The sequence below is a fragment of the Python bivittatus genome, unplaced genomic scaffold (assembly GCF_059951505.1).
Source record: "Python bivittatus isolate LINGU-HERP-01145 unplaced genomic scaffold, Pbiv_v1 ctg000580_np1212, whole genome shotgun sequence".
In the NCBI taxonomy this organism is placed as follows: domain Eukaryota; kingdom Metazoa; phylum Chordata; class Lepidosauria; order Squamata; family Pythonidae; genus Python; species Python bivittatus.
In genome coordinates this window covers 17,408,035-17,420,603 of record NW_028277087.1, presented here as the reverse complement: position 1 = coordinate 17,420,603, position 12,569 = coordinate 17,408,035, and the positions used below count along the sequence as shown (strand labels likewise).

The following is a 12,569-nucleotide window of genomic DNA, read 5'->3' as shown; positions in this document are numbered from 1 at the left end:
ATCATAACTCGAGTTATTTTCATAACTATGAAATGGCTTTATAAGAAAATAGCTGGGACTCATTCTGCTCTGGCATGGATGTATTAGGAGGCTGCTTCCTTGAATTCTGTTTTGTAAAGAAAGAATGAGAACTGAATGTTCTATCCTTTTAGAGACTTTTTTTAATCCTCTTTTTTTTTCCCAAACAAATATTTCTCAGATAAACATTAACATTTTTTTTTCCTCCTTGCTTTAAAAATAGCTATCTTGCACACTGGAACGTGAATTTCGCTGTATGGAGCTTGCTGAACTCATGACACAAAGTGCTGCAAGTTTAGCTATCAAATACGCCTCTCGCTCTCGGAGGCTGATTCTTGCCCAGAGACTTAGTGAACTTGCCGCTGAGAAGGTGTCAGAGCTGGCATCTGCTGAAGAGTATATTGAGCAAGAGGAGGAAGAAGAGAAGCCGCAACAGGATTTTAGAAACCACCTGAATGCTGGGTAAAAGTGAATTCTGAAAGGGACACAACAGAGAGAGAACTTTTATTTTTATAGTTGGGTTTTTGTTTAAAGTTGGGCAGGTGCTTTCTAAACCACTGTGGAAGAAAATATGCCACTGCCCCATCCCTCTTACAGCAGGACTGGGTTGGACTAACAGTAAACAAAGGCTCTCAATTATAATATCAAAAACAGGAACCCTGAGTTCAGTAGCTTACTTTTAACCCAAGAAAAGACAGAAATGCAACTGATCAGGTGACGGGATGGGAAAAATCAGCAATCCAGCCCTTTTAAAAGGCTCTAGGTGAATGGAAAGAGGAAACATTGTAAGCAGAGTGGAAGAAAAGGATGGATTCAGTCAAGAAAGGAGAAAGGGTCTGGGCAAACCCAGAGGTGGCTATTGCCACTGAAGGAAACAAAGAAAATAGTACAGTAGCTTGTAATGAAGTGGGTGTTCTGGGCAGTAGTATAGTTCATCACATTTTCTGTTTTTAAAAAAGTACCATATTTTTATGGAAATGGCTGTTGGTAATTGATTCCATGAGGACCAGGATAGCCTGTTTTAAACAAGTATTATGGAAACAAAAGGTGTTGTTTTATCATTCTTCTTAAGGCCTGGCTTTTCTTGTAGAGGATGTGTGGCAGTTGCCCCTTCCTTAATATTTTAAGCAAAGGAATAGAAGCCATTGGCTGACTGCATTTCTCTATATGCAGGTATAGTAATACCCCCACAGAATGGAGTCACGCTCGAGAAAGAAACCTTCAACGCCAGCAAAACATGGAGACTTACGAAGAAGAGGATGAGGAGAAAGTGAACACTGTTAATGAGGCAAAACCTAGTAAGCTGAGCAAGCACCCATGAATATTAAGGCAGAAGGCTACATGGTCATAAATTCAGACTCTGAAGACTGGCTAGTCCTTTCAGAAAACAGGATGTATTTGGAACAGAGATGGGCAATTTGTGAGGAGATGGGAGTTGTGATCCAGCCTTCCAACCTCCAGGAAGGCCACAGGAGGCCCTCTGGTGACGCAAAGTTGTTACTGAAAGACTAGTTATGGGGAGTGGGTAGGAGCGGGAGTGGGAAGTTCAACCCAAGCTCGCACTGGGTTTTCTCATACTTGTGCATATGTAACCCTATTGTGCATCCCTTCTGTTTCAGTATTTATCACATATGGCTTATATCATAGTCTTAACATAATTAAACTGGAAAATGTTTAAGTATTTCTACTGGAATATTAATTTTTCCTCCATTTTAATTCTTCTGAAGGCTCTCCCACACTGTATGGAAATGCATCTACTTCCAAGTCTGGTGAGTCAAACTGAATTTATTTTAGGGAAGGAAAAACTCTTAATTGTTCAACATTTTGTCCAAATATTAGGTTTCAGCTATGCAACTGTATTCCCACAGAATTTGTTAAATGCTTTTATTCTCACGAAGAACTTTCAAGCTGATTAAATAAATTGGAAACACACATATATGATTCACATTTTTGTTTAATAATCCCTCCATTGAAATCTTGCTGCCTGGTTAATAGAAAGCTCTACTGCTTCCAGTGATGCTGCGGTATAGTTTGCCATTAGAATGTGATGCATCAGTTCAGTTTCACAAATCAGGGGCTACACTCGCCCAGTGACTTTTTACTAAGAACAGTGTAGTGCAAAAGAATACTAGGCTGGTGGCACTCAGCGTGATCCTGTGCACATCATTAGAATCAAGTTTCTCCTTGCAGTGTTGTAATAGTGTTATGTAAATTGCTGAAAGACCACAGTATTTCGTGGTACAAAAAGTAAAGTAAGTCGTACAAATATTGCAAATTAGCAGATGTATAAAAAGGGGGAAGTCAGAAACTTAATAGTTCTTTTTTTTTTATCTCTTTTTTTCCTTTTTTCCCCTTTTTTTACTTTTTGGAATTTAAATTTTTGTTAAACTTGCTTTGTTCATCTTTTTTTTCCTTTCCTTAACGTGTGTGTGTATACACATACATATGTATATATACCAAGTAACAATACAACAGGGATTTTAACATTAAGTAATTTAGCTTAAGACAAAAACCTTTATTGTATAGCAAATACTTTGATGCAAGTCACAGTGTCTTCATTTTTATTTTTTCATTTCCAATGTTATACTTAGCCTTGAATTAAAAAGCCAAATAATTTTAATGCTCGTAACACTGATACCTTAAATTGTAGCTTATATTTATAGAATATCTAGTTTTTTTCATTTCCAATATTCCAAGTTATCTAAATAATAGAATGTCAAGAATTTGTAATTATATCATATAAATATCATTGTATTGAAATAACATATTGTATCAATATAACAATAAAAAAGGTGGGGGGAAGTAAAATAAATAAATAATCGTAAGGCATAAATATTAATGTCTGGGCCTAACTCAGACATCCTCAGTATGTGAATATGATACCAACCATATTACATGCTGACTCTGTTGGGCACGTCCACAGACTCCAACTCATTGCCATTCAAAGGGAAGCACCTTGATTAGAGGGGTGCCACAGGAAGGGCTTGAGTATCACAGTCTGCTGGAGAAGCAGCAATTCTGCAGGCGCACAGAGGAGCAGATTGTTAGATTTCATCTGGCAAGGTCTTTTTTTAAAGCTCAAATTGTCGGAATACTAAAGTAACAGCAGAGACCAGGTCCTGTTCATGTCTTAAAGACTAGAGGTGGGGGGATATGAACAGCCCTGCTTAATTGTTCTCGTTGTAAATAAAAATTGTGCAGTATCTCTTAAAACATATGGAGATAGTTTTATAACGGTTTGCACTGGTATTCTTCCCTTCCCTTCCCCCCTTTTTTTTTTTTTTGGATAACCAAAGCTGCCCATGCATCTAGCAACCAGGTGCGAGTAAATCCTTTCAAGGTGAGAATTGATGGCTTTAACTTACCTTACTTTTAAGATATTTTTGAAGTCCTGTGGGGGGAAAAGGCAAGTTGCTTAAATCTCTTGCTCCTGTAGGTATCCAGTAGCCAAAAGGATGCATTTGTTCACTCACCCAATATTCTGGACAACCTGACTAGGCTGCCTAAGAAAAATCCCACGCTGAATGGCCAAGGGGGTCCAAACAAGAAGAGCCCAGTTATCAAGCCGTTGATTCCCAAGCCCAAGTCAAAGCAGGTGATGGATTGGACCTTTATCTTGGTTTATGGAAACAGAGCTTGGAAAATTCATTGTTTCCAGATGTAGCAAATTTTATAAATTTAATGAAAACAGAAGGACTACCCAGAGATTGGTTGGCGGGGAAAGAGATTGAAAAGGGTGGGGCAGGAAACTGACATTAATTAAGTAGTAAAAAGAAATTTCGTCTTGATGACCATTCAGGAAATGTTTATAACATGGTATTGCTGGTATTTTTTCCCTCTTCTTTCTTTCTTGTCATTTGATATGCAGTGGTTGAGTAAAAGAGGTAGTCATGGGGGTGAAATAGATGGTTTGTATAGTACAGTTAGAAGTGACACAGAATCTTTACTTGAGTTAATAATGTTTAAAATTTTTAACTTTATTTACAGCAGTATATTAGTGATGTAATTGGTATTACGTACTTGGTTTACTCTAAGTATATATACAAGTGCTGTCTTTTAATGGCATACATTTTTTTTGCTTCTGAATTACTGCGTACGTGCTGCTTATAGTTACTAAGTCTACAGTATTTCTCACCTACAAGATGTTGAGCAATAAGCCTCATGTATATACGTATGTATGTAATTATTTCCAGTCTGAGGGCTGCATTTCCTTACTGAGTGGCTTTACAGAAGCTGCACTCTAAACAGTTGGCAGTTAAGACAAAGAAGTGGGTGGATCTGGAGCAAAAATTACATTTGCTTTATTTTATTTTAAATTAAATTAGATACAGTTAATATGGTTGCTTTACATTTAAATCATAGTTTAATGCACTGCTTAAATCCTTATGTATTTCTTTACCTTACTATCTCCTTCCGTTGTAATCAATATTACTGTTTCCAAAACTATTGAGTAGATAATTACTGCAAAAATACTTTTCCCTCAGAAAGTTAAGTGGACACTCACCAAAATTAGAGGTTCTTGCTCTGAGAAATTTAGAGTAACAAATGCAATATATAAAGAAGCCATTTGCATTGAATTATAAAAATATATTCCATTGCTCAGGCCACAGCAACTGCATTTTTCCAACCCCGAGCACTTACTACTGAAAAGAAAGTCGCAGAAGATAGAGAGGGAAAAAATGACACTGTACCATCTGAACTTCAAACTGTGACTGAGAACAGAGATAATAAAAGGTCAGTGTGCCAAGGAGTCTTACATTGCCATTGTGAGATGACTCCACCTTCTGGGAATATAAATGTTCACAGGTAGTATAAAGGTTTTGTTTCAGAACATTTTCCTTATCTGTATAATTTTTAGGCCAAAAACTGGATTCCAGATGTGGCTAGAAGAGAACAGAAGCAGTATTTTGTCAGATAATCCTCATTTTGAAGAAACAGAGATAATAAAAGAAGGCATGATTCGATTCAGAATTCTGTCTGCTGAGGAAAGAATGGTAATGAAATCTTCTTTCGGAGGATTATATCTTTGTATACCATGTAGAAATGTATTCTGTTTTCACTTTTCCTAAAGTCACACAATTTTACATGTAAAAGCAGGTAGTAGAATGCAAAGTATGACAGATCCTTTTCTGGAGAGATGTATGAGGAGTTCCTCATCTGGATGCGTATTTGGCTAATACCCATTTCATACATTATCTTGCCTCTTCTCCAAGAAGCTTTTTCTTCCTACCCATTGCAACGTTCATTTGCTATGATTCTATGCAGTAATTCAGACAAAGACAGTGATTGGCCCAAATTATTCATTGAGATTTATAGCTGAATGAAGATTGGACCTGACTAATTCTATTTCAGTACTAACCTTGACCTCACACCATCCATGCTGCTCTGTTTGTGCAATGGCCACCCAGCTGGAGTAGTCAGAACATGATTCAGTGAAAATGTGCAAGGCGATCTCATGTCATTGCTCTAGTGCCAGATCATTCAGTCACATAATTCCAGTATGGTTCTAGTGCTACTATCTTCAGAATTATATGCTCCACCATACATATATATAGGTGCCTAATATTTATGGGAAAGTCATATTAATTAATGACAATATTATAATTTAATAGTGATTGTAGAATTATTGTTTTGTTTTTGTTTCCATTAACTAAAGGCTTGGACTGAGAAAGCCAAAGGAAGAGAAACCAGTGATCCATCTGAAGGGAAAAAGCGAAAGCACCCAGAAGATGTTAACGATAAAGGGCAAGAAGGCCAAGAACAAAAATCAAAAGAGGATGTAGGCTCTGCTAAAAAATCCAAATCATTTAATCAGTCTACCTTCACAAAACTATCAACATTTGCATATAAGCAGAGTTAAACAAATCTTGCACTTGTCACCGTTAGCCTGTAGTATTAAAAAAATTCTAACAGATGGATAAAGACTGTTCCCCTATGGAGATGTGCTTCTGTTTTGAGCATTCAAGGAAAGGAAATCTGTGGAAGCTTGGCTATTAAGATACGCAGAATACATTGATCTAGGAATGGAGATTCAGCACGTTCTGGAGCAAAGTGGCATGTTCTGAAGTTCTGTGAAACATTTTGCTCCCATATAAGCACGTCCCTCATGGCTGTAAGGCTGACAGTTATAGCTTATATAGCTTAGGATAGTAAGTAACCTAATTTGCCTTCATAGGTCTTATGGCATTGCCATTGAATGTCATACTCATATAGAGTGGGTTCCAACTAATGTATGTTATTGACATAAGGCCAAGTATTATCTGAATTGCTCATTCAGATAGTACATTCAGATAGTGCTTTATAGGACACTAAGGCAGGAGAGAGCAGAATGGAGCAAGGAGAGGAGGAGACATGTGATTCAGGAGATGAACTGTGCTAGCTTGATACCAAGTTGTGATTTCAGTGTTATGTTTTCTCCATTTCCTTCATACCCATCATATAACAAGGGTTATTAATTTTTCTGCCTCCTTGACAGCTGAACTTAATAATGGAGCCAGTTCATTGTCCCCTTGCCATTCAAGTCAAACTCTCCAATGGTTTGTGTTACTCAACTTCCATTCTAGAAAAATCCATAAAGAATGGATTTTGGTTATCTTGGTTCAGCCTTCCCTTCTGCTGGATTTCACTCCCAGACAGCATTGTATTATAGAAGGTAAGTCAATCTCCAGTTTAGGGAAGGATCCTAGCCCCTTTGGCATTAAAAAGTATCTCTTAGTTCTGTGTAGTAAACAGAATCCTGGTCTCAGACTATTATGCCGTTGTTCTCCAGATCTTACAATGCTATATTTTTATGTTACTGATGATTTTAAATAAAGCAAGGACCTTTTGTATTTTGGCTGTTGAATACTTTGTTTCCATATTCATTATCTTAAACAGGTAGTCCTCCCTTAGCGACCACAGTTGGGACAGGTAACTCTGTAGCTAAGCACTGTGGTCACTAAGTGGAAAATCACATGACTGCAATGGACTTATGTCACTTCCCATTCAGTTGTTAAGCGAGTCAGCTCAGTTGTTAAGCAAAACATTATGTGTCCACAACTTATGATTTTACTTCCATGTTCTCCATTAACTGCTTGTCACAAGCCAATTGGGAAGCATGGAAATCACATGATCGTGGGATGCTGCAATGGTCATAAATCTGTGCTGATTGTGAAGTGCCCAAATGGTGATAATGTGACCATGGAATGCTGTGACAGTTGTAAACGTGAGAATTGGTTGCAAAGCTTTTTTTTTTTTTTACACACCGTTGTAACTTCGAATGATCACTAAATGAGACAGTCTGTAAGCAAGGACTACCTGTTCTGCAACTGCTCCAGAGAACTAAGATGCTAGTTTATGTAATTTACTTCTATTTCTTATATTGCTAGAGATAACTGTACTTTGGTCATTTCTGAGGTCAGGAACAAAATAGTTAATTTTTTTTTTCCAGAATAACCAGCACTGAAAAAGCAGTCAGGTGGTATCCCTTCTCACACTAAGAGAACACTTGAAAAAACTTTATAGCATTTAACTTTCTCTCACATAGGACAGAAAATTCCAAATCTGAAATTTAATTCTGTTTCATTTCCCCATGGCATTATTTTCATCCCCAAATTCGTCCAAAACATTTGACATCAGCCATATAATTGTCTTTAATTTCTGGCAACCTTGGAATGCTGAGAACACATAGAGAATGCCAGGAGCCAATCAGTGTTCCCTCCACCTGACCCGTAGAGTAGTGTAAAAAGTACCATTCAGTGAGTGGGCTGAGGCAAGATTTCAATGTTTATACACTACTTATGCACACAGCAACGGTCATGCTAGGCAAGTTTTTAAAAAAAGAAAACAGGTATTATTAGAAACTGACTAGAAGGATTCAGATGGAATTTGCTGACAAGGTTGCCTATGAAATTACAACAAGTTCAAGCAACACAAAGTGAAGCAAGAGTGTTTATCAATGGGGAATTAACCTGTCACCAAGCCCTGCAGAGCTTCCTCCATTTTGCAATTTCAGCTGTGCCAGAACTGAATGGAAAGAATGTCAGATGGGTTGCCCAGAGAGGACAACGTGGGAGTTCAGTAGTGTGTGAGCTAAATGAGTGAACATGCCATGGGTGAATGCACCCTTGAAGTGTTCAAATCAGTGGGTCTATGTAAGCTAAATGGGGAGCCTCACATTTAACAAAATAGATATACAGAGCAGAAAGTCTGCGGCAAAACAGTTCAGCAATATAGCATATCTCCATGTAGGAGAAAAGCATTTTTGGCTTTTCTCAAGCAGGGCTGGAAAAGATTGCCTCAAAGTATTGGACAGCCAGAGCCAAGCCGCTGTAGAGTCTGTGTATCGACCAGTGCTTGAACTCGACAGAAGGTAGTTTTCGACAGACAGGCCTGAACCCCAAATACAGCTTTATGAGTTCCTTTTAAGAAGCGGTTTAGGAATATTCTCTTGGATCATTAAAGCAGGAGATGTGTATTTTGACAAATGAACAAGTGGTATGCATGTCTAAGGCTTTAAAAATACAACGGAAATCAACAGCTCTCTTTCTTCCTGGCTTAGCACCTCAGTCTCTAGTATTTTTGAACACTGAAAGGCTCTAATCCTATGGAACATCACTTTCATCCAGATAGTAGATAGGTAGATATAAACAGATAATACCTAACAGCAGCTTCTGCTGGACTGAAGAAATCTAGATGTTTGTTATAAACAGTGTATTGAAGTATGAATCACCTCATCAATACCAAGATAATATGCCCAGATATAAACAAACACAGCTGCTTTGATCCACAAATCGAAAAGGAGGCCTTGTTTTCTTTTTTATTCAGAGGAATTTCGAGAAGATGGTGGTTTTAAAAATGCAGGAGTCGTTTGACAGTTTAGTGAACTGAATAAGCTCTATGCCAGAAATGTTCACTTCAAATTTCACCTATACGCTAAAAGGCTAGCTTAAGACTATTGTGCCTTGTGCAAATGCTCAGTGTAAAATATCTCACCTTACTGTGGTAGTGTAAAGGTTACTGAGATGATTACAGATGAATAGTTGCTGTTAAAGTGATAAACAGTATAGACTTTCTTAATATTTTTTTTCATAGCCAACTGAAATATTCCGTTCTTAAATGGGAGTGGATTTCTGGTCTTAATTAAAACGGTATCAATGGATATGCACGATCCTGTTCTTTTCCACATCTCTTAGAATGCAAGCATTCTTTTTCCACATGATACCAAGCTCCATCTAGTCAAATATTGTCTCTAACAGTAGCTAAACGGTTGGGTAGTCCTGGGCTTCAAGGTTTAGTGACCACAGCCTAGACAATAGCTAAATAAACACTTTTGGCAGGTTCATAGGACATGATGGACGCTTATCTATTGTCTTCTGCATCTATGAATCCAGGATAAATGCTTCTAAACATGGAAATTTCATTTACCAATTGAACCTATATTTAAATATCAGCCAAATTCCACTTAAATATCTTTTCAGCATTCATTTCCCTTTAGGTTTCAGAAGTGAAGATCCAACTCTTGCCTTCACCTGCAATTTCCATTGTACAGCTGTTATTTATTACATATAGAATTTATGTACTGCCTTTCCTTTAGGAGTTCAAGGCAGCATATGTAGCACTCCCATCATTTTTTCTGCACAAGAACTCTTTGACGGAGATTGAGCTGCGAGTGACCAGGCCAAGTCATGCAGTGAGCTTCCATAGTTGAGGTTAAGCATAAACCTGCTTCTCCTCAGTTATAATCTGTAACCTTAACAACTACATCACACTGGCTTCTACACTAGCTAGACACTGGCTAGACATAGTTTGTTTTCTCAATGCTTTTAAAAGGAGAAAAATATCCAAGAAGGCTGGGAGCTTCTGTGAAACAAGATACTGGAGGTGAAAACCCAAACAATTCCTACAAGAAGGAAGAATGGGAAACATCTAAAGAGACCAAACTGGATCCATACAGAACTTAATAAATTACCTAAAAGAAAAAAATGAAATGTACAAGAAATGGAAAGAGGGGAATATATAGAATACAAAGCAGTTTGCAAAAACTGTAGGTTTAGCATGAGAAAAGCTAAAGCCCTGTACAGGGTTAGGCTAGTAAGGGACATCAAAAACAACAACAAAAACTTTTTTAAGTATGTCAGAAGCAAAAGGAAAGTTAAGGAGACAATAGGTCTTCTGGAGAGAGAGAATGATGAAATTAAGAAGGAGGGTGAGAAAGCAGAAGTCCTCAACAACTATTTTGCCTCTATTTTCTCTCAGAAGGTGACCAAACCCTCAGCTGGGCCTCATTGTACCACTAGCTAGGCATAGTTTCCCCTAGAGGGGAAAGTAAACTGAAGCTCAAGATAAACAAAGAGCAAGTGAGGGAATTCCTAGTAATCTAAATTAATTAAAGTCTCTAGGGCCCAGGGTGAATTACACCCTAGGAACTAACAGAGGTAATTACAGAACCAGTCTCTGTAGTCTTTGAGAAATCATAGAGAACAAGCCAAGTCCCAGAAGACTGGAGAAGGGCTAATGTTCCTATTCTCAAAAAGAGAAAGAAGCAGGACCTGGAAAACTACAGGCCTATGAACTTGACTGGGCAAAGTCCTTCAACAAATTATCAAGCAGCATCAAATCTACCTAGAGAGGCATCTTGAGTGGGGTGCCACAGGACTGTCCTGGGCCCAGTGCTGTTCAACATTTTTATAAATGATATGGGTAAGGGAGTCAAGGGAGTGCTTTCCAAATTTGCAGACAATACTTGAGAAGAGATGGAAAAAATTCACAAAGTCTTAGACAAGCTAAAACAGTGGGCAGAAACAAATAGAATGAACTTGAACAGGGAGAAATGTGAAGACATGCACCTAGGTAAGAACATGAAAGAAACCTGTACAGAATGGGGAAAATCTGGCTTAAGAGCAGCGTATATGAGAAGGATTTGGGTGTACTAGTGGATCACAAGCTCAACATATCCCAACAGCTTAATGCAGCTGCAAAGAATGCCAACAGCATCTTGAAGAGCACCAAGAGGAACATTTATTTATTTAAAACATTTATATGGTCACCCATCTTAAACCAAACTCTGGGCAGCTCACAACCCAAGGAAAAAACAATATATATCAATAGTAAAATAAAAACAAAAAACAAAAGATCTGGCACCACAGCTAAACTTTCCCATGGAACCCACAAAACATTTGTTTCATGGCAATCTCACCCTATCCCAGCACTTGGGGGAAAAGCCAGCTCTTAAGTGCTTTCTGGAAGGTTAAAAGGACGGGGGCCTGCTGGACCTCAAGGGGAAGGGTGTTCCATAGGGCAAGGGCTGCCACAGAAAAGGCACGCTTCCTAGGTCCTGTAAGATGGCAGCATTTAAGGGAAAGGACCTAGAGCATCCGTCAGAGATATTTTAATTTGGTTTTTGTTACTGATGTTCTATTTTTAAGACTAGCTTTATTTAACAAATAGAAATTAGTAATTCAACAGCCCTCTGAATAGCATTTGACTCTCAGGAATTTTCATTCCTTGGAGCAGTAAAATATGCTGGAACTAGAAAGAGAAGTCTTTAACATTAGATAATGACCTTTGCTTTGGGTAAACCTTATAGAAGAAATCTGGCCATGGAGAAAGGTATTATTGGCCAGGGCTGGCTGAGAATTCTAGAAGCTGTTCTAACACGGACAGTTCCCAGAATGGGGAGAGCAGGAGGAGGAGGAGGAAAATTCAGAATAAAGCAAAGCTCAATGTTTGGAGAAGTTCATTATTAGGAAACTGGAGCCCTTCTGTTTATTGGGTAACAAGGTTCAGTAATATTTTACTGTAAAGCAGCCATAACTCAGAGCCTAAGGTCAAAAGTCTGTTGCATTGCAATATGCCATGTTTCCCAAAGGTCACTAAAGAAATGTAAATGCAGTGAAACTCATCCTCTGAACTGACATAATTAAAAGGAAATGATTCTAGAATTGATACCGACATTCTTAGCAAACAAGTGTCTCAGTGGACAACCTGGGAATAATAAATGCTGCAGCTTTACTGAATTAGGCACAGAGGTAGTGATATTTGGATGGAAGATGTACTCAGGACCTCTAACAAATGTTTATTTCTAAATTTGTACCCACCATACTCATAAAGTCTCACAGTGGCTACAGAAAACAGCATTATAAAAACAGGAAAACAGCTGAGAAAGTTCAATATTGATTTGGGGAAGTCAGGAATAAAAAGGATAAGAGTAATCAAGCAGCGTTAAGTTTGTAAGAACAGGATGGATTTTGCTACTGTATGTTATCACTAACAAGAATCATGGGTGAGGAAAATATTAATTATTGTGGAGTCCTTGGTGCTCTCTGAGCTTGGTTGTTTGCTTGTATATTAATTATTTCTATAGCAGTTCCTGCTGTAGAACATTCTTTCTCTGCATTGTGAGGTAAGGACACAGAGAACATGCTTGCTTTTTAAAATGAGTTAAATTAGAATCCTATATACACTTCTTAGAGGAAGTCTAGTTGAAGTAATGGCTGCAATTCTGACTGCCTCTCCCATTATTGGGCAAATGCTGGCAAGGTTAGAAGCAAAGGGCCAGAGAACAGACCAGT

At 38.1% G+C, this 12,569-nt stretch overlaps 1 protein-coding gene across 1 annotated transcript in view; it reads left to right on the top strand.

Annotated features, from left to right (window-relative positions):
- WDHD1 (WD repeat and HMG-box DNA binding protein 1) overlaps positions 1-6,841 on the top strand; it is a 30,137-nt gene extending 23,296 nt beyond the window's left edge. Inside the window, exons 19-26 of the mRNA XM_088149685.1 lie at positions 242-480; positions 1,192-1,316; positions 1,746-1,787; positions 3,315-3,358; positions 3,455-3,613; positions 4,622-4,752; positions 4,877-5,012; positions 5,675-6,841. Coding sequence (XP_088005811.1) covers positions 242-480; positions 1,192-1,316; positions 1,746-1,787; positions 3,315-3,358; positions 3,455-3,613; positions 4,622-4,752; positions 4,877-5,012; positions 5,675-5,878 — 1,080 coding nt within the window. The 3' untranslated portion in view covers positions 5,879-6,841. The remainder of the gene's footprint in view (positions 1-241; positions 481-1,191; positions 1,317-1,745; positions 1,788-3,314; positions 3,359-3,454; positions 3,614-4,621; positions 4,753-4,876; positions 5,013-5,674) is intronic.
- Positions 6,842-12,569: the final 5,728 nt, after the last annotated feature.